Consider the following 20,615-nt stretch of genomic DNA (forward strand, 5'->3'; position numbering starts at 1 on the left):
ATGCCAAGTGCAGAGCCTCTGTCTAAGTAAACAAGTAAAAATCCGAAGAAACCTTCAGCGGGGAAGTTTTGAACATTAACAGAGTTTCGCAACAATAAGAGGTTCAATAGAACATTATGACCAATAGAATTGTAATCAGAGTATTTGGTTGCATGACAAAATTTAATCAGGTTGAAATCAAATACTCTCAATCAGAAGACATTGCATTTTCAATTGGTGTAAAGAATTAATTCGGAGTGAAATCTGAATGTTTGTTTGCATGAGTGTGTTACCTATTACCGGTATAACAGTATAACAGTTTCAGACTGTCTCACATTTGCCAGCAGATTATTAAGCCTACTGTAGATATACCATCACTTTACTAAAGTATTTTCAGGAGCAACAGATATGTTACCTTACTGGGGATTTCCTGCGATTTTGAGCTCATGTTATGGGGGGGTTATATAGCAATACTGGGAACACAGTGACCTTTCTAATCTACAACACCATCATAAAGCGTGATATGTAAGAAAATGACAGTTTACGACACAATTGAATTCCTCGCAACATAAAAATGTTCACTAGAGAGGTGTAAAAGAAATTGCTCTGATAAACCTGTAACGGTTAGAGTCCACAGCAGACATGGCTGGGCTGTGACTAGCATTGTGAGCAATCATTCATTTGAATGAAAGCTCAGGAGTAGGCAATACTCTGGCACACTTTACTGTCACCAGGCTGGCACACTTTCCACGACACTCTGGCCTATATTGTGTTCTGTAGTCTGCTGCCATCTTGTGGTTGTTAGAAGCAACACAATCTAGCAATCTCAGAAGATTGGTAAAAGCATCCCCCAAACGTGTCATGACATGTCCAGGACTTGCCAGGTGCAAGGTAATAAAGCTTCCAAAACTATGAGAAAAAATGTCAATGACGAAATATGAACTCCTTTAGTTAAATGACTAAATGTATACAGGAAAATAGGTTGTAAGTTTCATGTTTTTATTTTAAAGGTTAGGCCTACATTCGAGCAAGTTTTGAATTAGCCTAACAATCAGGCAACATTGTAAGGTCGATTTAGAGTGGTTTAAATTGAACTAAAAAAGAAAAAGAAAACCACACACAGAACCAAAATGTTGCTGAAGTGCAAAAGAAAGCCTCTGTCTTCAGGCAACTGGTTTCAGAGAAGCTTCCAATCAATTTTATAGCAGCTAGAAAATGTCTGCAATTCTCTGTCTGTTTAATGCCTCTTTTAGATGTAGGCCTACATCTCTGTGATAAGAGAGACGTGACGGTTCGAGAAGAAACGTGTACAGTAAGTGGGTCACTCGAGCATCACACACTGTCCACACTGAGCCTTTCTTGTACAGAGCACTCCCTTCTCCATATCCCATCTCATGATGACCAAATCTACCACTCGCTGTATCCGAGCGCTTCATCTCGCTATTAATGTGCAGATTATCTAGCTGACCTTTTCCTTAAGATGGATAGAGTCCTTTATATAGACCTGCTCTTCAGCGCACAGGGGAGGATTACTGTATGTTATAATGGGACGGGTACTTCCTGGGGAAGCCACTGATTCATTTATTATCCATAGATTGAGTTATGATATCATATTGGACATGATATTGAAGTTACAAATGAGAATTTAAAAGAGTCGCTGTTGTTGTTCTCCTCAAGTTATCACAGTATGAAATGTAATATAAGCAATAACTTGAACTATTTTTTATATATTGTTATATAGCAACGTCCCATTACAGTAATCAAATAGCAATCCTCACTTACCTGCTAAAAAGAACAGTGCATTTGCATTATGAGAGAGGGACTAAGAACAGAATTTGTTTTAAATCATATTTGACGTTATGGAGGAATCTTGTATATAACATCCAGCCAAGGACAACATCTCAAGGGACATGAGACACTTCATTGTGAAGTTTCACATTACCGTAGTTTCAATCTGTTCCAAATTCTGTGCTTTGTATGCTTAAAATCAGTGACTGTACATGTTCATGTCCCATGAGTTACAACAGATACCAAAATAATGTCTCCAGTTTTCTCAACTGAGACACACAAGCCTGCATTCCTTATTTATATTTCAATATATGGTACATTCCCACGGGTACACAAGTGAACTGTTACACAGTATATGCAGATTCCTGGGTATAGCATGTCGGCATAGCAGCATGTCTGAGACTGAGACTAGAACTGGGGTGCTGAGATAATCAGCTAGTGACATGCTTAAATAGGGCTTAGGATCGAGGAGTGTGTTTTTAATAAGGACATAAAGAGCTTGTGCACGAAAACCAACACGAGAAGATAGGGAGAGCGGGCACCTGGTGTCCTAAACACGCTCGCCAGCCGAGTAAATAACACCGCTGGGTCATCTTATAAAACACTCTTTTGTTGTCTTCTGCCCTTGCTGAGAGATCATCACTTGAGAGTTGTCCTTCTGGAGGAGGAGACAGTTGGGAACTGAAGGGAGTGAGGAAGTCAGTCGGGTGGCCTGAGCGACGTCCATCAGCTTGGGAGCTGGTCAGCTGACCAGTTTTTTGCATGAGCAGATCCTGGTTCACCTTCAATGCTATTAGGAAAAAACCTTGCTGATGACAGTTGGATTGGACTCAGGTCTCCCCTGTGCCTGCAGGTGTGTCTCCCTTTCCACAGGGTGTTCTTTTACCTTTCCTCCTCTTTTGGGGAGCGTCGAGGACCTAAAGGTGGGAACTTTTTCAACTTCTTTTTTTTGCCAAAGTGACTTCTACAACCACTGACCTTGTCTGTCATCTCCACGTGAATTTGAGACGTATTTTCTGGGATTGGGGCAGAGGATCCCAAAACCAAGATGAGTGTGAGCAAGGAGGACGTCGCCAAGTTCCTGGATGGAAACAAAGCCTTTGCCACGAGCTACTTCAACAAGAAGCTCAGCGCTGGGGCCATCGCCTCGGCCATGGGTGTGGACGAGTCCAAGGTGGACTTCACCATGTTCAAGGAGGTGAGCCAGGTGGAGGAGAGTGAGATCCTGTTTGATGTCATCAAGGACATGCAAGAGAACGTGAACATGGAGAAGGTGATATTCAAGATCCTGAAAAGGATCTGCCACCTCACCCAGGCCGACCGCTGCAGTCTCTTCATGTACCGACAGCGGAACGGCATTGCTGAGCTCGCCACCCGGCTCTTCAACATTACCACCGACTCAGAGCTCGATGACTGCATTGTCCCGCCCGACTCTGAGATCGTCTTCCCCCTTGATATTGGAATAGTGGGCAATGTGGCCCTGACAAAGAAACACATCAATGTCAAGAAAGTGTCGGAGGTAAGGGATTTAAGTCATCCCCAGGGACAGGTCCATTTTACAACCAAGGCTGTGCTGTTGTTAGAAATAATTACCATACATGATAGGCCTTTGGTACCTTTTGGTGCTTAAACCTTTGGTATTTTGTATTTTATTTTAGGCGTCACTGCTTATGTTGTCTATAGGAACTAGAAAAAAAACTGAGAAAAAGTGGATGTTAAAATTTGACATGACTACCTGTTCAGCATTACACAATATCACATCGTGATACAATACAACCTAGTGCTGCACTACATAAATCCTCTTGACATAATCCCATTTATGGACATATCTCATTACCTTTTGGGATCCAGGATTAATTTACCCGCAGTGTCTTTTATTAGCAGGGCAGCAAGACAAATGGAAGGATCATATTAATTATTGATAATATAAATAGCCCAATGATGACTAACAAACGCATATAAGTCCTTAGAATTGAAAATAAATAAGAGAAAGATGAGTATGAGTCCTGGATAACAGATATGTTTATATTAATTACTGCTCAATTGTTATCTGGAAGTATTACATTTGTCAGAACAATTTCTTTCTGATCAACTTACATGAAGTGGCATTTTGAACCATTATTGTCACTTTTGTAATGAAAGAGAAGTATATAGCTCCACAAATGGAGGTTGTGTTACTGAACTGAGTAGTACAAAGTAGTCCATGCCTTAGCTGTGATGTCTCCTGATGACGTATATCTCTACACTATCCAGAACGCTAACTTCAGCAACTTTGTGGACGAGCTGACTGAATATACAACCAGCAGCCTCATGGCCGTGCCCATCATGAACGGCGAAGATGTGGTGGCTGTCGTCATGGTCGTCAATAAAACCACTGGGCCTCATTTCACTGATGCAGATGAGGATGTGAGTCTGCTCCCCCCCCCCCCCCCCCCCCCCCCCCCCACTCCCCCGCCCCCACCTACCCACACCCACATCATCAGCCACACATGCACACTGCATAGTGTTTAGTCTGATCATAATTTATGGATCCATCACTATGGATTTAACATGCAGTTCATACAGAGGTACAATATTATCTTATTTTAAGTTCAATGTAAAATTGAAATCTGTTAGTTTGTCTAGTGAAAGCAATCAAATCAGCTGATTCTGTTTTTTTCTTGACACAGCTTTTTTTAAAGTACATGAAAGTTGCCTCTTTGAACTTGAAAATGTTCCACTTGAACTACCTTCACAACTGTGAGACGAGGAAAGGCCAGGTGAGTGTCAAAGACAGCCTTGACTGCGGCAGTGGTTCCGTCTGCATTATGTCATTTTCACAGTGCTTCCCTTTGATTTATCTCTGCTACAGCTCCTGCTCTGGTCGGCCAACAAGGTGTTTGAAGAGCTCACAGACATTGAGCGACAGTTTCACAAGGCTTTATACACAGTGCGTGCATACCTGAACTGCGACAGATACTCAGTCGGCTTGCTGGACATGACCAAAGAAAAAGTACGACCTTGTGCTGTCAACGTAACCAGAATTAGTCCATTACTGTTGTGTGTATTGCAACTTCACCATGTCTGTGCTGTTTTGACTGTGAACGGTGGTGAAGAGTTCTGAAAGAGTAAGGAAAACAAAATATGGACAAAGTTCATCAGTCAGTTCTTAGGTCACACCGATCTACTGTCAAGACAATCACTAAATGGTGAATGTTAGAGCACAGAGGAGAAATTGTCTACAGACTAAAAACTCAGTGATCACTCACCTCATACGTGTTTCCTCCATAGGAGTTCTTTGATATCTGGCCTGTGTTGATGGGAGAGCAGGCCCCTTACGCTGGTCCAGTGACCCCAGATGGCAGGGTGAGAAACAGAATTCAATGTTCAATGAACATTTATGTTTTACACCATTCAGTTTAAAGGGGGAAAAAACCAAACCTTGTTTTCATTACGCCTATTTTAGGAAGTAATCTTCTACAAAGTCATTGATTATATCTTGCATGGAAAAGAAGACATCAAAGTCATTCCGTAAGTATGGCTCCATTCTGTATACATTCTGAGGTAACCTACAGTGACTAGAGATTTTCTATTTAACCTTTAACAGCTTTAACAAGGTTACTGGTAAACTTATTTGTTTGATCATTGTTGAAGTCATCTTACTGTTTTCAGGTAGTTTTTATTTGTTCATTTGTCTCCACAGATCTCCTCCTGCTGATCATTGGGCTTTATTAAGTGGGATACCTACTTACGTGGCAGAAACTGGATTAGTATGTGATTTTTTTCACCTACAGAAATGTCCTTTACAGTGTAGTTCATTTATCTCCATGTTTACGATTGCATTGTCACATTTTCAGATTTGCAACCTCATGAATGCACCAGCAGAGGAGATGTTTCAGTTTCAGGTAAAAATCTTCCCTTGTAACTGGTTATCACAAATCCACAAGACCCAAAACATCTATATCTGACCATTGCTCTTCTCTATGCAGAAAGAGCCATTGGACAGCAGTGGCTGGACTATAAAGAATGTCCTCTGCCTGCCAATCGTCAACAACGAAGAAGATATCGTGGGCGTGGCCACTTTCTACAACCGGAAGGATGGCAAGCCCTTCGATGAGCAGGATGAGCAACTCATGGAGGTAACCCCCCCCCCCCCCCCCATCCATCAACCGTCCAATCTTGTCTGAAGGTGACTCAGACAAACAACAAGGCATCCCCATCGCCTGCATGCCAAGAGCTCTACCTGCAGCGATCACAATTCACAAACCACTCAAGCACTTAATCCCAACATTGCCTCTTTCCACAGGCCTTGACGCAGTTCCTTGGCTGGTCAGTAATAAACCCAGACACCTACGACAAGATGAATAAACTAGAGAACAAGAAAGACATTGCCCAAGACATGGTAATGTATCATGTCAAGTGCCGGAATGATGAAATCCAGAACATTCTGGTGAGCAGAAAGCAGAATGGATGATTCTTTACTTGTATCCCTTTTAACTCTCATAGCTAAATACTTGGTGCTGACTCTACTGTATGTCTGTCTAATGTTTCTTCCATTTTCCTAGAAAACAAGAGAATATTTTGATAGGGAACCAGCAGACTGTGACGAGGATGAATTTCGGCAGATCCTGGTATTCACCTACTGAGATTTATTTTCTATGCCAAAAATCTTTCAAGAATTGCTCTTTAAATGAACATTACCCTAATAGCTACAAGTTAACCATGTCATAAATCACAAAGTGTCCTCTGTCAGCTTATGCCCACTGCTAACAGAAATGGTTCTTTCTAGAAAAAAGAGCTCCCGGGCCCAAAGAAGTTCGAAATCTACGAGTTCCATTTCTCTGACTCTGAATGCACAGAGATGGATCTTGTGAGGTGTGCGATTCAAATGTACTATGAAGTCGGAGTTGTCAAAAAGTTCCAGGTTCCTCAGGAGGCAAGTGTTATACAAGCTGATTAAAGATTGTCTCTTTTGCAGCTGTGGCAAAAGAATTTCACTATATTGTACAAAGTATATAAAGCAACTATAAAACTTGAAACTCGTGGGAAAGATGACATTGTCTAAAATGATCTTTGGATTTGATTACTGATCTGACAGGTTTTGGTAAGGTTCTTGTACTCAGTCAGTAAAGGCTACAGAAGGATCACCTATCACAACTGGCGCCATGGATTCAACGTGGGACAGACAATGTTCACTCTTTTAACGGTAAAGAAAACATTGCAATCATGGAGTATTTCCAAATTATTTACTCAACTGAAATAATTTCCATAGTGTAAGCCTGTGGGATTGAGCTGAGAAGTAACTAAGAGGTTGTTGACTGTGTGTTGACAGACAGGGCTGTTGAAACGCTACTACACTGACCTGGAAGTGATGGCAATGATCACAGCTGGTTTCCTACACGACATAGACCACAGAGGAACCAATAACCTCTACCAGGTTAAGTACGTATATCAGAAATTCTTTTTACTTTATCTTTACCTAGTCATTGTAGGGGAGACAGCGGTCACCTCACCCGCCTTTGAACTAAGGTCCACAAGGCACCAAGTCTGCAGTTAGGCTCATTGATAATGTTTTCCGTCAGTCATATCACAAGACAAGTAAATCTACTAAGCATGAAGAAATACCTTCAAATTAGGCCTAGGCCTACATCAAATGTCCCATACTCACAAATAAACACATTAGAAAAAACTTTTTTTTTTTTTTAAGGTTTTTTTTTTGGCCTTTTTTGCCTTTATTAGTATAGGACAGTGAAGAAGTAGACAGGAAACAAGTGGGAGAGAGAGATGGGGTGGGATCGGGACATGACCGCAGGCTGGATTTGAACCTGGGTTCCCATGGGCACTCGGACCCGTAAATGGTACGGACGCTGTAGCCTGCTGTGCCACAGCGCCCCCAGAAAAAAACTATTTTTGTAAGAAATTATATATGAAATGTATATGATAATGTTTTATAGTCTGTGTCAGTACCTACCTACCACAGTATGATAAATGTGCAACATACGATGCAGCCCTTTTTCAGTTTCTTGTCCAATCATTTGTAGATCTGGCAATCCACTTGCAAAGCTACATGGGTCATCGGTTCTGGAGAGGCATCATTTAGATTTCAGCAAATTCCTGCTTGCAGACGAGGTAAAATATACTGTTTACTAGACATTCACACAATGCTCACAAATGATGTCTGTTGACGGCCTCTGTTTAAATTTCTTTCAAGAATTGTGTGGTGCTAAAGTGAGAATTACTTTCTCTCCCTCTTTCAAGACTTTGAATATTTTCATAAACCTCAACAGAAGACAAAATGAACATGTCCTCCATCTCATTGATATTGCCATTATTGCCACTGACCTGGCTTTGTATTTCAAGTAAGGTGTCCCAAAGCTTATCCTTTGTCAATAACATATGTTTATATGTCAGCAACATTACCATTTATTTATCATTTATTTATCACGACTAATTTTGTCTGCACATTAGAAAAAGGACAATGTTCCAGAAGATTGTGGATTTATCAAAAACGTATGAGGACGAGAAAAAATGGGTTGATTGGATGTCCTTGGAGACAACGAGAAAAGAAATTGTGATGTGAGTACACACAGATGACAATTTACCGAATACCAAGTAGATAACTATTAACCTAACAGAGAACAAATTCTTCTCATCCGTTTCCCCGCTCTTCCAGGGCCATGATGATGACAGCCTGTGACCTGTCAGACTTCGCCAAACCATGGGAGATTCAAAGCAAGGTGAATAACAACAACATGACAACAAGTGATTTAGAGGTGTATGCGAAGTGTCAAGATTAGTTAGGCATGATAGCTATTAGGCATAACTATAAAAGATGAGCAGAGATGTGTAGTGAGTATAACCACACTTCTTGACGCTAGCGACAGACTGTAGCTTTTAGCATGCCTGCTTTCCATCTCTGAGGCTTCCATACACAATACAGACTACAAGTGGTTATCTTTTTGCTAAAATAAACTTTCCAACGTCGCTGTTTCCAGGTGGCTCTTAATATGGCAGAAGAGTTCTGGGAGCAAGGTGACTTGGAGAGGACTGTTCTGGATCAGCAACCAATTGTAAGTACTGGTGTATTTAGTGTGTTTGTTCGGGGTAATCAACTGGTCATTCTGGCATGGACAAGACCTGTTTGTAACTTCTCTTTGTATTCAAAGGCCATGATGGACAGAACTAAAGTAGCTGACTTACCCAAGTTGCAGTGTGGTTTCATCGATTTCGTCTGCACTTTTGTATACAAGGTAGGACTGCACTGAAATGAGACTACAAGGGTCTAAAAAGATCAGATCAATGTGTTCACTTATACTTTTGATGGTCCATAGGACAGTTCTAAGCAGTAAGTTACTTTCCCCTCTCTCAATACTGTCATGCCACAGGTAAAAATATTAAGTGAGAAAGTGGACCATTGCAGGTGAGGTCAGCAGAATTTTTTCTCACAACATTGCAATTATTCTTTCCTTTCTTTTTTCTCTATAGGAGTTTTCCCGCTTTCATCCAACCATCCAGCCAATGTATGATGGTATTCTGAACAACAGGAAAGAATGGAATGCGTTGAAAGAGATACATGAGGCCAAGCTGAAGGAAATAGAGGCTGCTAATCCCAAAGCTTCTGGTAATGGCAGCCAGGCTTGCTATCATCTCAGAACTGATAATGATATACAATAAACCAATTTGCCACCTTCTTCAGTGTAATACATCATACTCTACTGTAACAGTGTGTTGGTAGAGTAGACACTTATGTTTTGTCATTAGACACATTTTGTTCTTAGGACATGCCCGTCTGAATGTCTGAACACATGTTGAACAGTGCTAGTTCATGAGAATAGAGAGCTAGACTCATAAACTCAAAGCATGTTACTACATCCAGCCTGCTTTTTCAGGACTGGTCGAATGTGAATTCACTGCAGACTCGGCTAATAACAATTACTTTCTTCAAATGCAGGTGGTGGCGGAGGATCCAAGACGTGCTCAATATGCTAGAGGTGGAACTAAAGGATAGGAACGGGACATTTCGGAGGACCTTACCATCATACTTAGTCTGACAAGTCAGGGGTGAGAGATCAGTCTTTAGCCCCTTTTTGAGATGAGAAAACAGAAGTGAAAGACAGAGATGGGCACCACATGCAGGCGATGCAGCTCAGCAAAGCCAATAAACCTTGGCCCAGAGACTACACCCATCCCCAAGTGGGCCAACTAAGGGTGATATCAATTCATGCAGCTGGAGAAAGTCAAAGATGATGTTGACCCCGCCCCCCCCCCCCCCTATTTATTCGGTTTCATTCATTTTGTACTATAAACTCAGGGTTCCAGGAATTATCATTAACCCTCACACGAATCCCATGGCCAAGACATCCTTATGTTAAGATAGCATATTAATCTTTGGAATCTGATATTACAAAGTGGACCGTGGTCATACTATCACGTCATCTGATCATGTGAAATGACACCAAATAGTTCTCTTTGAGGATCACTGTTTTGCCAGTAATCAAATGATCATTGCCAGCTCTCGTTTCCTCTGTGAATTTACTGCTGCGCCAGGACCATTCCCTGAAAACTATGAGGAGGGTATATATTTTTCAAACTTTATTTTGATGTAGTGTTAGTGACTTTCTGATGATCTTCCCAGTCAGATATGGTTAATGTATGTATAATAACATGATATAGGTTTAACAGTGGATTGTGTTCTGACTGTGTCCTAGTTTTCAGAGAATGCTCTGGGTTTAAAGTGAACACACTGGAAACATTACTGTAAATAGTTCTATGGTGAACATGAATACTGGCTCAAAAACTCTCTCCTCCACTCTTGGTGGGTACAAGAGAACTAGTACAATTTCTGAAGCTCAAGGCATCTGGCAGATTACTGTAAATGACCAAAACATCCCTAGATACCCAGTAAAAAAAACCATCCTTAATTACTACCAGGGGGACTCCAGGTGGAAGAAGATATTAATGCCAGTGGCCTTGATACACACCTGGTTAATTGTTAGCTTAGTCTGACAAGACTGATCCAAGACAAATATTCTTCGGAATATATGCCTCTTTATGTGGATATGTAAAAATAGTTGGAAGGGTAAAGTTATTTTTCTCCTTACCCAAAAGAACACAAAGGTTAGAATCACAGTATCTCTGTAAATATACCAACAGTTGACTTTATGTGTACCTTGAAACGGATAGAATACACATGTTGTCTTTGTGAATGTACGTCATGATATACCGAGTATCACACTCAATGAATACTAAGGTGTTGGTAAAAGAGTAAATGTAAGTATGTGCATCTTTCGGTATAGTATCAATGGCTAATGACTTAAGTAATGCTGCTGCTTGTTAATGTGCAATTAAATTTAAAATTAGGAGGTCTCTTGCAATAACGTCAATTTAATTTGTTCAACACTTTTCACAAAGAGATCTCCACTTTTATGACTCATTAAGTTGCAAGAAAACTGCTTTTAAGGTTATCGTCCACAATAAATACATATACTATATATTTTGTACTATGACTGTGTAATTGTTAGTTTACTGTAAACCATGGCATCAATAAAGCATGTGAATTTTTAAGAATGTATGCATCACTATTTTATACAGCCAGGACTAAGCTAAATTGTTGCACTGTAAACACCATGATACACAGATACTGCTGCAAGTGAAGAAATGAAGTGTGGCCTTTACAGTTATCCATCTTCACAGAACGGGGCTAGTAGCTTTTATAATTAGCTTCTGTAGTGGTCGCATTTCATAACCCATGAATCACTCATGCATAAAGCCTCTTATCTAGCATAACTATAAGCAGTTTCCATAAATCTATACCTAGGTCAGGGTCATTGTGGGGATTGCAGTTACTTTACTAGTTAAATAACAACAAGCATAAAATTATAAACACACATAGAGCAAATTGGAATGTTATGTGTATAAGATGTTTGAAAATGATAACGGGTCAATTTATATTAAAGTAATTTCTTTTTCTCATGTCCCAACAAAAGCAAGCGTTTGTGGCGTTTGTATCGCTTATAACGTTTATCCTGAATTGCTGGATTTCCACCAAAAAAAACTGTTCAAGACAACTCTGTTTAGGTGAGAGGTAGTAGAGCTTACTCAGCACTTTCTCATATTGGCTTGTGACCTGAATCCTGGGATTTACGCTAAACCGGGAATGGATTACACTAAGGTAGCCCTGCCTCGCCTTGTCTGAAACCTGCACTGTGGTAACACTGAAGGACAAGAATAATCAAAAACACTGGGAATGCAGTGGGGGAAGTTACCCCAAAAAAGAGCCAATTCTCTCCAGGACAATTTTCTTAAGTATTAGAATCTCAATGCAGGCACTTCTGATTTACAGCGATTCAGTGGTGAAGACAAGGCACATGCAATAGCCTTCAGTAGTGGCCAGTTTTACTAATTAATTTAATTTAATGTAATATGTCATAGCAGTGATAGTCCAATTTGTTCCCATTTTTTGGGACTTTCAAATGTATACAAATACAATAGAACAACATGGTTCAATATCCATGTTGTATAACACTGAAATCCTCTCATGATTACATTATTGAAGGCAACTACTCCAACAGTATTTGTATACAGCCAAGCAAACAGGTTGGAAAAAAGTATGTTTTTTAGCATGCTTGGAGCATTACATGATAATAAAATATATAATATATTATTATTGACATACTGTATATTGCTTTTGACAAAACGATTTTTGGGATCTAGTAATGTATCGACACGTTGATGTACACCTTATATACAGCATCCCAGCCACACATGTTGCTGGTTCCACCATTCTGTTCTGATGACATTAACGTGAGAGGCATTTAGTACATTATTTAAAACAGTTTAAAGGAGCTTAGCAATTATTAAAAATAGAAGTAATAAAGTCTAACTGTCCAAGTCTTAAAGTAGGGTTCAGACCAAAGATTCACAACGAGACGACCTGCGACGTTCTAAAACCATGCATCTGCGTCTAAACATGTTGAATGCTTTGCGACGGCTTGCAACTACAAGCAACATTGAATTCACACCGCTGCAACTCGGTCTCGTTGTGTCGGGAATCTCTGGTGTGAATTGGGCTTAACACAGCAAGACATGAACAAGACATTTTGATTTAATACCCATTAAGGCCTACTTTTTTGATAATTTAAAGTAATTCCTCTTAGACTCTATTCCTCTTTTCAAGGAGCTGCAGGAACAGTGCATTTGTAACTGTCCCATGTTTTAATACTTTCAATGGACCATATGATGGCAGCAGCATCCCCAAAACCAAAGGGAGTCATACACTCAAACAGCTGACACAAAACTGCAGGAAATACCATATGGCCTAGTCCAGAGTGCAACAAGAAAGAAAGCTAAAGAAACACTGTCTAACAAGTGCAATATTTTGGGATGTTTATTAACTTAAAAAAGGTGTAGTGCAACGATGACTCATTTCAGAATGGTGTCCTCATTGGCTGTTGGGAAGGTAAACACAAAAACACACCATAGTCATCATCTGTTTCACACAATCATCAAAACAAAACAAAACAAAAATACCATCAATGACTCCATACAAAAAAGACAGAAGATTGAATAACTGAAAGGCTAAATACCTTCAGCAAGCTGTTTGTAAATGCGTTCTTGCTCCTCTCTGTACTTCTTTTCGGCCTCTTCCACCCTCTTCTCCTCTGCAGCGATGGGCTTCAGGTAATCTGTCACCAGAGACACAAAACATTAGGCCTAAACTAAATGGAATTGTGTTGTTTTAATTGAAATACTCTATGGCAGGTGTGTCAAATTCATATTAGTCAGTGGGCCAGACTTGTTGGAATGAGACTTTGTGACTGGACTGGGCTGTCATTTTAATCATAATTTTTCAGCATGGTTATCAGTGTTGATGATATACTCCTTTATTATACCCACTTCTGACCAAATAAGCACAAATCATGTACTTTCTCTTTTAAATGAGCTTCCATGCTTTTGTGTGCCTTTTCCTTTCTGAGGATGGTTTGTAGTGCTAAGTTTAATACAATTTACCATATAAAAGATACTGTATGGACCCTGCTGGCAGGCCTGATCTGTGGTTTCACCCCCCTGCTGTATATGACCTCCAGTCGTTTTGCGGTGTATGTAAATATTCATTGGTATTTTAGTGACACATCTGCTTACCATATCGCTGTTTACCGTATACAATTCCGACCAGCAAGGCAGACCACCTTGCAGTCTGTAAAAAAAAGTGTACCAGAGAGGTAGGAGTTAGACGGCTTCTAAGTTTTTCAAGCCATTTGTCAACATGGGTCTAAATCTGTACATCTAGTCAAATATTCACAATGTTTACAGTCTCATTAATACCAATTTGATTCGCAGCGGCCCCGGTTCTGTTCTATTTTTATTTACAGTCGGTTCTGTTCCAAGGAACCTGATTAACGTTACCTTCTGACCTTCGGCTTCCTAGCTAACTATCGTTATTAACATTAGCATCAATTCACCAGTTTTGCGCTAGCTCAGTGATGGTCAAGGCTGGCATGCTGAAACCTGTGATATGCAACACTGCAAACACTCCTGAAACAGCTGACATGTAGTAATAGAAAGACTGACGGATAACCTTGAAATATGACAACGAACTCAAACGTTTACTGTGTGGCTGATGGCTAGCTGCTAACGTTAAGTTTGTGTAGCCACAGGAACAACATTTAGTGAATTCAGTTAGCTGGTTATTCGACAGGCATTCCCCTGCATGCCGACCACGATACTCGACTGGGCTGACAGATTGTCCAGGGAATGTACTTTACCTTGATAAGAGCAGATACCTGGACAGGAGGAACCATTTTCACCTCAGTAAACAAGAAAGTCAGTGACACTTGCGCGTGGTGGATTTAGCTTACCTGACGTCAGCGACGTTAGCGTCAAATGCGTACGTGAAAAGTTTACGTGACGTGAGAACGTATCTCTGACGTGTTGTATGATTCTTGTAAAGCATGCGTTAATATCTATTCCTATTTTTTACAGTCTATGGTTAATATGGTTAATATTAGACATGAGAGTGACCTACGAAGATGCAAACGGTAATAGTATTTTTAGGATATAATCTGACGCTATACTTAGTTAATTATAAGTTCGGCCTACTCATCATTATCTGAAATAGTAGCCTACATCCTTTAGTGAATTAGGTCTGTTTTTACATTGAATGTAGGCTACCACAATGTATGATAAATAATGTAGTCCATTTCAGTAACAAACATCTACTCAATCAACTAACAGCCTCTACTGCTAGATTTAATCATCACAGTTGTCAGACACTCACCACATTTTGAAGGAGACAATCTATTTAAAGGACTGATCATTTATATTTCATATATTCAGGTGGCTGTTTCAGTTAGTCATGCCTTTCAAAATATCAGTCAGTAAAATATCACAAGCTCACTGACTCATGATTCTATTTCATAGACACATTTCAACCACCACATCAACAAACATTGCCTATTTCAATGTTTTATGTCATTATGGTCAATATAATATTCAACATTATGCTTCTACTAATGACTAAATAATTACCCTAAAATCACAGTACTGTCACAAAATGCTTGTAATAGCCTATTTAATATTTTAAAAGTGTAAAGTAGCGTATGATTTGTGAGTGTGTGTGTGAGTGTGTGTGTGAGTGTGTGTGTGTGTGTGTGTGTGTGTGTGTGTGTGTGTGTGTGTGTGTGTGTGTGTGTGTGTGTGTGTGTGTGTGTGTGTGTGTGTGTGTGTGTGTGTGTGTGTGTGTGTGTGTGTGTGTTTATTGAGATTTGTTTTTAGTTTAGTTTAGTTTAGTTTAGTTTCAGTTTGATTTCCTTTTGAGCTTGGTTTTGGTCAGCTTTTCCCGCCTACAGAAGCACAATAACACAAACTTTGTTTGCTAGGCTGCCTGACAGTTAAGCTGCTCACTTTAAATAGAACAATGATGTAGGCTACTCCAAAGGCATTTAACAGCCAGATGGCAAAAATACAGCAGGCTTGTTTTGGAGTATGACTGCACCTGCATAGCCACGACATCCTAGAAGAGTCTGTCACAGTGAGAGGAACTGTGCTGCCTCACACGTCACTGGAATGCCACTGGAACTTTCCATGGCGCAGTATAAAAAGAGCTGTGCGCTAGTTGCCCGGGACAGAAGCAAACAGAGACCAAAACACGACTAAACAACTGCACACTTTTTACTGAGCAGACGACTCAAGATGCTTTGCCCCAGCGCATTCCAGCCTACCCTCAGCCCTTTCATGGACTTCCACTGGCCCGTACGCAGCCTGTGGCCCGAGACGAGGCCCCTGTTCTTCCAGATGGAACAGGAGATGATGAGGCACATGCAGGAGATGAAGAACAACATGGAGTTTATGGAGCGCTTCCACCAGAAGATCTTCAACGAGATCGACCAGGGCCTGACGCCGACCACGTTCAAGCCTATCACGTTCCACATGGGCAAGGCGGGAGATCAGTTTGCCGTGACGCTTGAGACCAAAGACTTTGGCCCAGAGGATCTCACCGTCAAGCAGGTGGGCAGGAAACTGCGGGTCAGTGGCAAGACAGAGAAGAAGCAGGACGACGGCAAGGGCTCCTACTCCTACAGATGTGAGGAGTTCAGGCAAGAGTTCGACCTGCCCGAGGGAGTGAATCCGGAGGCGGTGACCTGCTCTCTCGCCGAGGGTAAACTGCAGATAACGGCCCCCAACAAGGCCCTGCCAGAGAGCAAAGAGAGGGTGGTGCCCATCGAACTCACCCCTGCTTTGAAGAACAAAGAGGCAGTGGCTGAAGGAGGGGCAGCCAGCGCCAAGAACTGATTTAGATGCCAGGCACACAAGAGTGGTGGTCATGCTGGTGTCATGCCAACCGAAGGAATAGGCTGCTTAGGATCTAATCATTTGTGGAATATGTTTGCGTCTAACCAAAGTATTGACAAAAAGCAAGTGATTTTCATATGTAAATTTGTTACCGTTTCAATGGAGAAGTTAATTTAACAACTGCTGTCTTTTGCACTATGTCTTTAATAAAAAAAAATCAAAATTATTTCTAATTTTGTGATTTTCATTCTGGAACTTATCTTTTTTCATTTTAACATGTATGAGCACCACAGCAGATGGCTACATTTACATACAGTACATTCCCCTACACTAGCAGTCATGTTTATATACATTTTTTAAAAAAAGTTTGATTCTTTTATAGCTTTGACATTAGTACATATAGTGTGCTGTTACCAAGCAGCTCTCCGTCTGTCCTTTCTTTCTTTTCATTTTTTCCTATCATCTATTTTCAGCCCATGACTGAAATTCAATATCCATGTGTCTATTCTTATGCATCATATGCTCACTCTTTATATCAGTCTCAAAGTGTATCCTTTGCTGCCTCCTGTTCATTCTTTTCTTTGTTATGCTTCGTTCCTGGTTGCAATTGCATTTTGTCTCAATCTCGTTCACAGCAGAAGCACCCACTCGAGTCGGTCCTCATATTCCCTTAGTGTAAGCATGACGTTTTTCCATTACACATCGTTATTCTCTTCCTAGTAGTATTTCTGAGTTGATTTATCAATTTCCGATATAGGCCTAATTCAGTTTTGAAAACTGGCAGGCAGTGAGCCTATCATCCTGATCTTTTTCAAGTAGAAATGTAAAATATTGCACTTGCTACTTGTATCCTGTAGATGGCAGTGTTCACTCTGTGGTGGCAGAGCAATAGCTATACTGGCTGTGTGGTGATGTGCTCAAGTATGTGCATACCACATGGTAAGGACCATCATACAGTGTTGCCACCTGCTAGGCAAAGAAAATAAACACAGTTTATAGTTTCTCTATGCCCTACTCCTACTATAGAAGGTCACAATTCATCCTCATTCCATGTCTCCCCTTGGTTACTTAGTCAGTGTTTAACAAGTCAAGACAAGTCTGAACTGCTTTAACATCAAGTTCAAGTATGTGTGTGTGTGTGTGTGTGTGTGTGTGTGTGTGCGTATGGGGGGGGTCAACAAATTTCTGTGTGCTGCTCACTTAACTAAGACATTCCTGGCTGTGACTAGACAGAAATACTTTGGTGACACTCTGATGCATGTCAGTGTATCTTTTCGTACATGCGTGTCTATTCACCTATGTGTACAGTATGTACAATCTTGTGTGCACGGTCAATATGCCTGTGTGTGAATGTGTGTGTGTGTGTGTGCCTGGATGGTGAAATCAAGTGCCACTGGGCACAAGGAACATGGATGACTGCAGCACTGTTGCTCATCTGTCCATCCTCGTATTAAACCCACCCAAGTGATGTGATTGGCCTAAACACATCTTGACCAGGCATATAGAATTTCCCGAACTCTTATTTTGTGGGCGTATCCACATTTTGGGTATACTGTATTCTACTGGTCTCGAGGCTAGACTATAACTAATCTATCCAAAGAAACATCATGATACAGAAACATATTCAACACAGAAATTTAATTTACAGTTCAACAATTGAGAATTATAAAAAGGAAAGTAACCGAAGCACTGTAGCTTCACAGGTTCAGCAGAACCAAAAAAAAATAAAATAATTGTAGACATAATTTCAGGAAAATGTTTGTTCATTTCTCATAAAATGTGTCTGTTTGGAAACTTGATGACCATGCACATGTTATTCCAGATGTTTGATGTCACAGATGTTGGGGTCCTTCATAAACTGGGGGTCTTTTAACGTCACTGACATGAAACCTTAACAAAGAGAGACTCTTAAGTCATGGGTATGAAATAGACACTGATTCCAAAAAGATTACTTATAAATGTCCAATGCTATTGAAGTACAAACAAGGAATGTATGACTACATGAGTTTACGTGGACAGTTTGTTTGGCATTCCAAGAGGTGTGTTCTATTCCGAATAGGTGCTTACAGGTGCACTAGAATCTTTGATCGGAACAGCCATTATTGCTTTACTTTTCTTTGACAAGATCTGTTCACTCGGAATAAGACCGGAATACACCAATCCTTTCATTCTGATTAAAATTCTAATTGGATTGGTAGTTTTATTCCGATCAAGTTGTTTACTTGTCATTTTTGTTTCCGATTGAGCCATTTGTCTGATTCTAATTGGAATAAAAGTGTTCATGTAAACCCACCTACTGTTTATAAATAAGAATATCAAACATAATTGAAAGGCAGTCTTACCCATTGAATGTGCCCTCTTTATAGCTTTGGATATCTCCTTTTGTCTCCTCCCACAAAGTCCTAGAAATAAAAGAGCAATGATCTTAAAATATTTTTTCTGATTTCTGAATTTGTTACGCACATGAACTCTTCCTAAATACGCTTTGTGTTCATATATTCAAGGGATGGTTCAATGAATGTTTTACATATAGAACCTAAAGACCCTTAAACATGTAGTTACAGTCTTGCATCTGAATTTGCTGTGAATGGCACACATCTCATTTCTTTGTTTTCAATGTGTAGTATGCATCTGTTCATTTACTATATAGTAAATGAACAGATGCATACTCCATATATATATATATATATATATATATATATATATATATATATACATATTTTATTATTATTATTATTACTATTATTATTTTAGAATTTAACAAAGAAAATCATCATCATCCTGTGAAGTGAACTTTGTTTAACAGCATCTGCTTACTGTAACTGTGTACCCATAGACTGACACATTGCACACACTACTTTATATAATATCTCTGGTACAAACCACAGTTGGCATGTTGGCTAAATGTGTCACACAAATGTGTAACTGTAGCCATCGTGTTAAACAAATCAAGGCTTTATTAAAGCATTGAGAACATAATGCATACTGTAACCATGCAGCAGAGGTTATCAATGACAGCTTGTCTGCTGGTAACATGTTCCCCATTGGGCTTACCTGTTATGTGTCTGCCATAAATTCGCCCTGTGTGTGGTGATATGAACTGAGAGAGCAACTGCAAAGAGAAAATTGTGTATAAAGGATGTATATATATATGATCCAAATCCATTACTGACATGGCAAAATCGCAAGAAATGGACAAACCTGAATGTTTTTGTAATCTACTTGTATATTGTTGCTGCACAGAATGCATCCTTTCGGAGGCTCCTTGAATGGATTTTCCATTTTGATGGGCTGGTGACATAGGATACAATAACAATTCAATTACAGATCAAAATTGTATCACAATATCCACTCAAAATCGTATCATACCATTGTGCCACTGCATTACTCAAGTATTGATCACAATAACTGAATGAGTGCATCACCATGTCTTTATGGGCTTCATCGGCAGCAGCTGATACACTTCGGGAAGCTTGCTCTGTGGAAAATTAGAAAACAAATAGTTAGCCTAATAATTGCGATCATCCTGATCCCAAACCGCCTTTGCCGAAATCATAACATTCATTCTGCAAGAGATTCGACAATCCAATGTTAACACATAAGCCTACGCTAACAATCTACTCCCCACCAGCAGTTTATCATCTCTATGTAAATTGCCATCAATAACAAGAGTAGTATTTTAATTGACTTAAAGGGTAGGACTACTGTTAGGCTAATGTTTTAAAACATTACGGAAGACCACGCTTAACGTTGCACTGTTGTGAATCGTCCTTTACCATAGGCGCTAATAGCTAGCAGCAGACGCCCTTCGCACACCCAATAGACCTGATAATCAAGAACGAGTAGAAGCAATTTAACAGGATAATTACCTGCAACTTGGCGTTTAACTCCCGCCTGTGAAAGGTTAAGAAAAACTGTTCGACAACTTCGAAGCGCAAACATTTTAGTAATCATGCAGTCTAAAGCACCGCAGTTACCAAACGAACACCTTGCCACTGTCAAAAGTTAGCAATTTCCGGTCATAGTGTGTCAACATAAAAGTCTGTTGAAAATCTACACTCCATACCATAGTTCCACCT

The 20,615-nt window shown here is 40.1% G+C and overlaps 4 protein-coding genes across 4 annotated transcripts; 2 read left to right on the forward strand and 2 right to left on the reverse strand.

Annotated features, from left to right (window-relative positions):
- Positions 1-2,422: 2,422 nt before the first annotated feature.
- pde6b (phosphodiesterase 6B, cGMP-specific, rod, beta) lies at positions 2,423-10,005 on the forward strand. Its single transcript, XM_062554099.1, has 22 exons — positions 2,423-3,286; positions 4,021-4,173; positions 4,437-4,526; positions 4,619-4,759; positions 5,038-5,112; positions 5,213-5,277; positions 5,450-5,516; positions 5,604-5,651; positions 5,736-5,885; positions 6,053-6,196; positions 6,312-6,377; positions 6,536-6,682; positions 6,845-6,952; positions 7,079-7,188; positions 7,788-7,875; positions 8,005-8,105; positions 8,215-8,322; positions 8,420-8,483; positions 8,742-8,816; positions 8,913-8,996; positions 9,232-9,367; positions 9,698-10,005. The coding sequence occupies exons 1-22, from the start codon at positions 2,816-2,818 to the stop codon at positions 9,733-9,735; spliced, it is 2,529 nt and encodes an 842-aa protein (XP_062410083.1). The 5' UTR covers positions 2,423-2,815; the 3' UTR covers positions 9,736-10,005.
- Positions 10,006-13,114: 3,109 nt separating this feature from the next.
- On the reverse strand, positions 13,115-14,605 carry atp5mea (ATP synthase membrane subunit ea). The gene is made up of 4 exons (XM_062554365.1): positions 14,511-14,605; positions 13,888-13,942; positions 13,332-13,430; positions 13,115-13,193 (listed from the first exon to the last, which is right to left on the reverse strand). The coding sequence occupies exons 1-4, from the start codon at positions 14,544-14,546 to the stop codon at positions 13,168-13,170; spliced, it is 216 nt and encodes a 71-aa protein (XP_062410349.1). The 5' UTR covers positions 14,547-14,605; the 3' UTR covers positions 13,115-13,167.
- Positions 14,606-15,846: 1,241 nt separating this feature from the next.
- Positions 15,847-16,762, forward strand: hspb9l (heat shock protein, alpha-crystallin-related, b9-like). Its single transcript, XM_062554121.1, has one exon. It carries the CDS (start codon positions 15,937-15,939, stop codon positions 16,534-16,536), a length of 600 nt encoding a protein of 199 aa, XP_062410105.1. The 5' UTR covers positions 15,847-15,936; the 3' UTR covers positions 16,537-16,762.
- A 1,393-nt stretch (positions 16,763-18,155) lies between these two features.
- On the reverse strand, positions 18,156-20,549 carry mrps18c (mitochondrial ribosomal protein S18C). The gene is made up of 6 exons (XM_062554284.1): positions 20,406-20,549; positions 19,962-20,014; positions 19,738-19,827; positions 19,591-19,648; positions 18,879-18,938; positions 18,156-18,426 (listed from the first exon to the last, which is right to left on the reverse strand). The coding sequence occupies exons 1-6, from the start codon at positions 20,488-20,490 to the stop codon at positions 18,350-18,352; spliced, it is 423 nt and encodes a 140-aa protein (XP_062410268.1). The 5' UTR covers positions 20,491-20,549; the 3' UTR covers positions 18,156-18,349.
- Between the last annotated feature and the right edge of the window lie 66 nt (positions 20,550-20,615).

Source organism: Sardina pilchardus, chromosome 14 (assembly GCF_963854185.1).
Source record: "Sardina pilchardus chromosome 14, fSarPil1.1, whole genome shotgun sequence".
NCBI lineage: Eukaryota > Metazoa > Chordata > Actinopteri > Clupeiformes > Clupeidae > Sardina > Sardina pilchardus.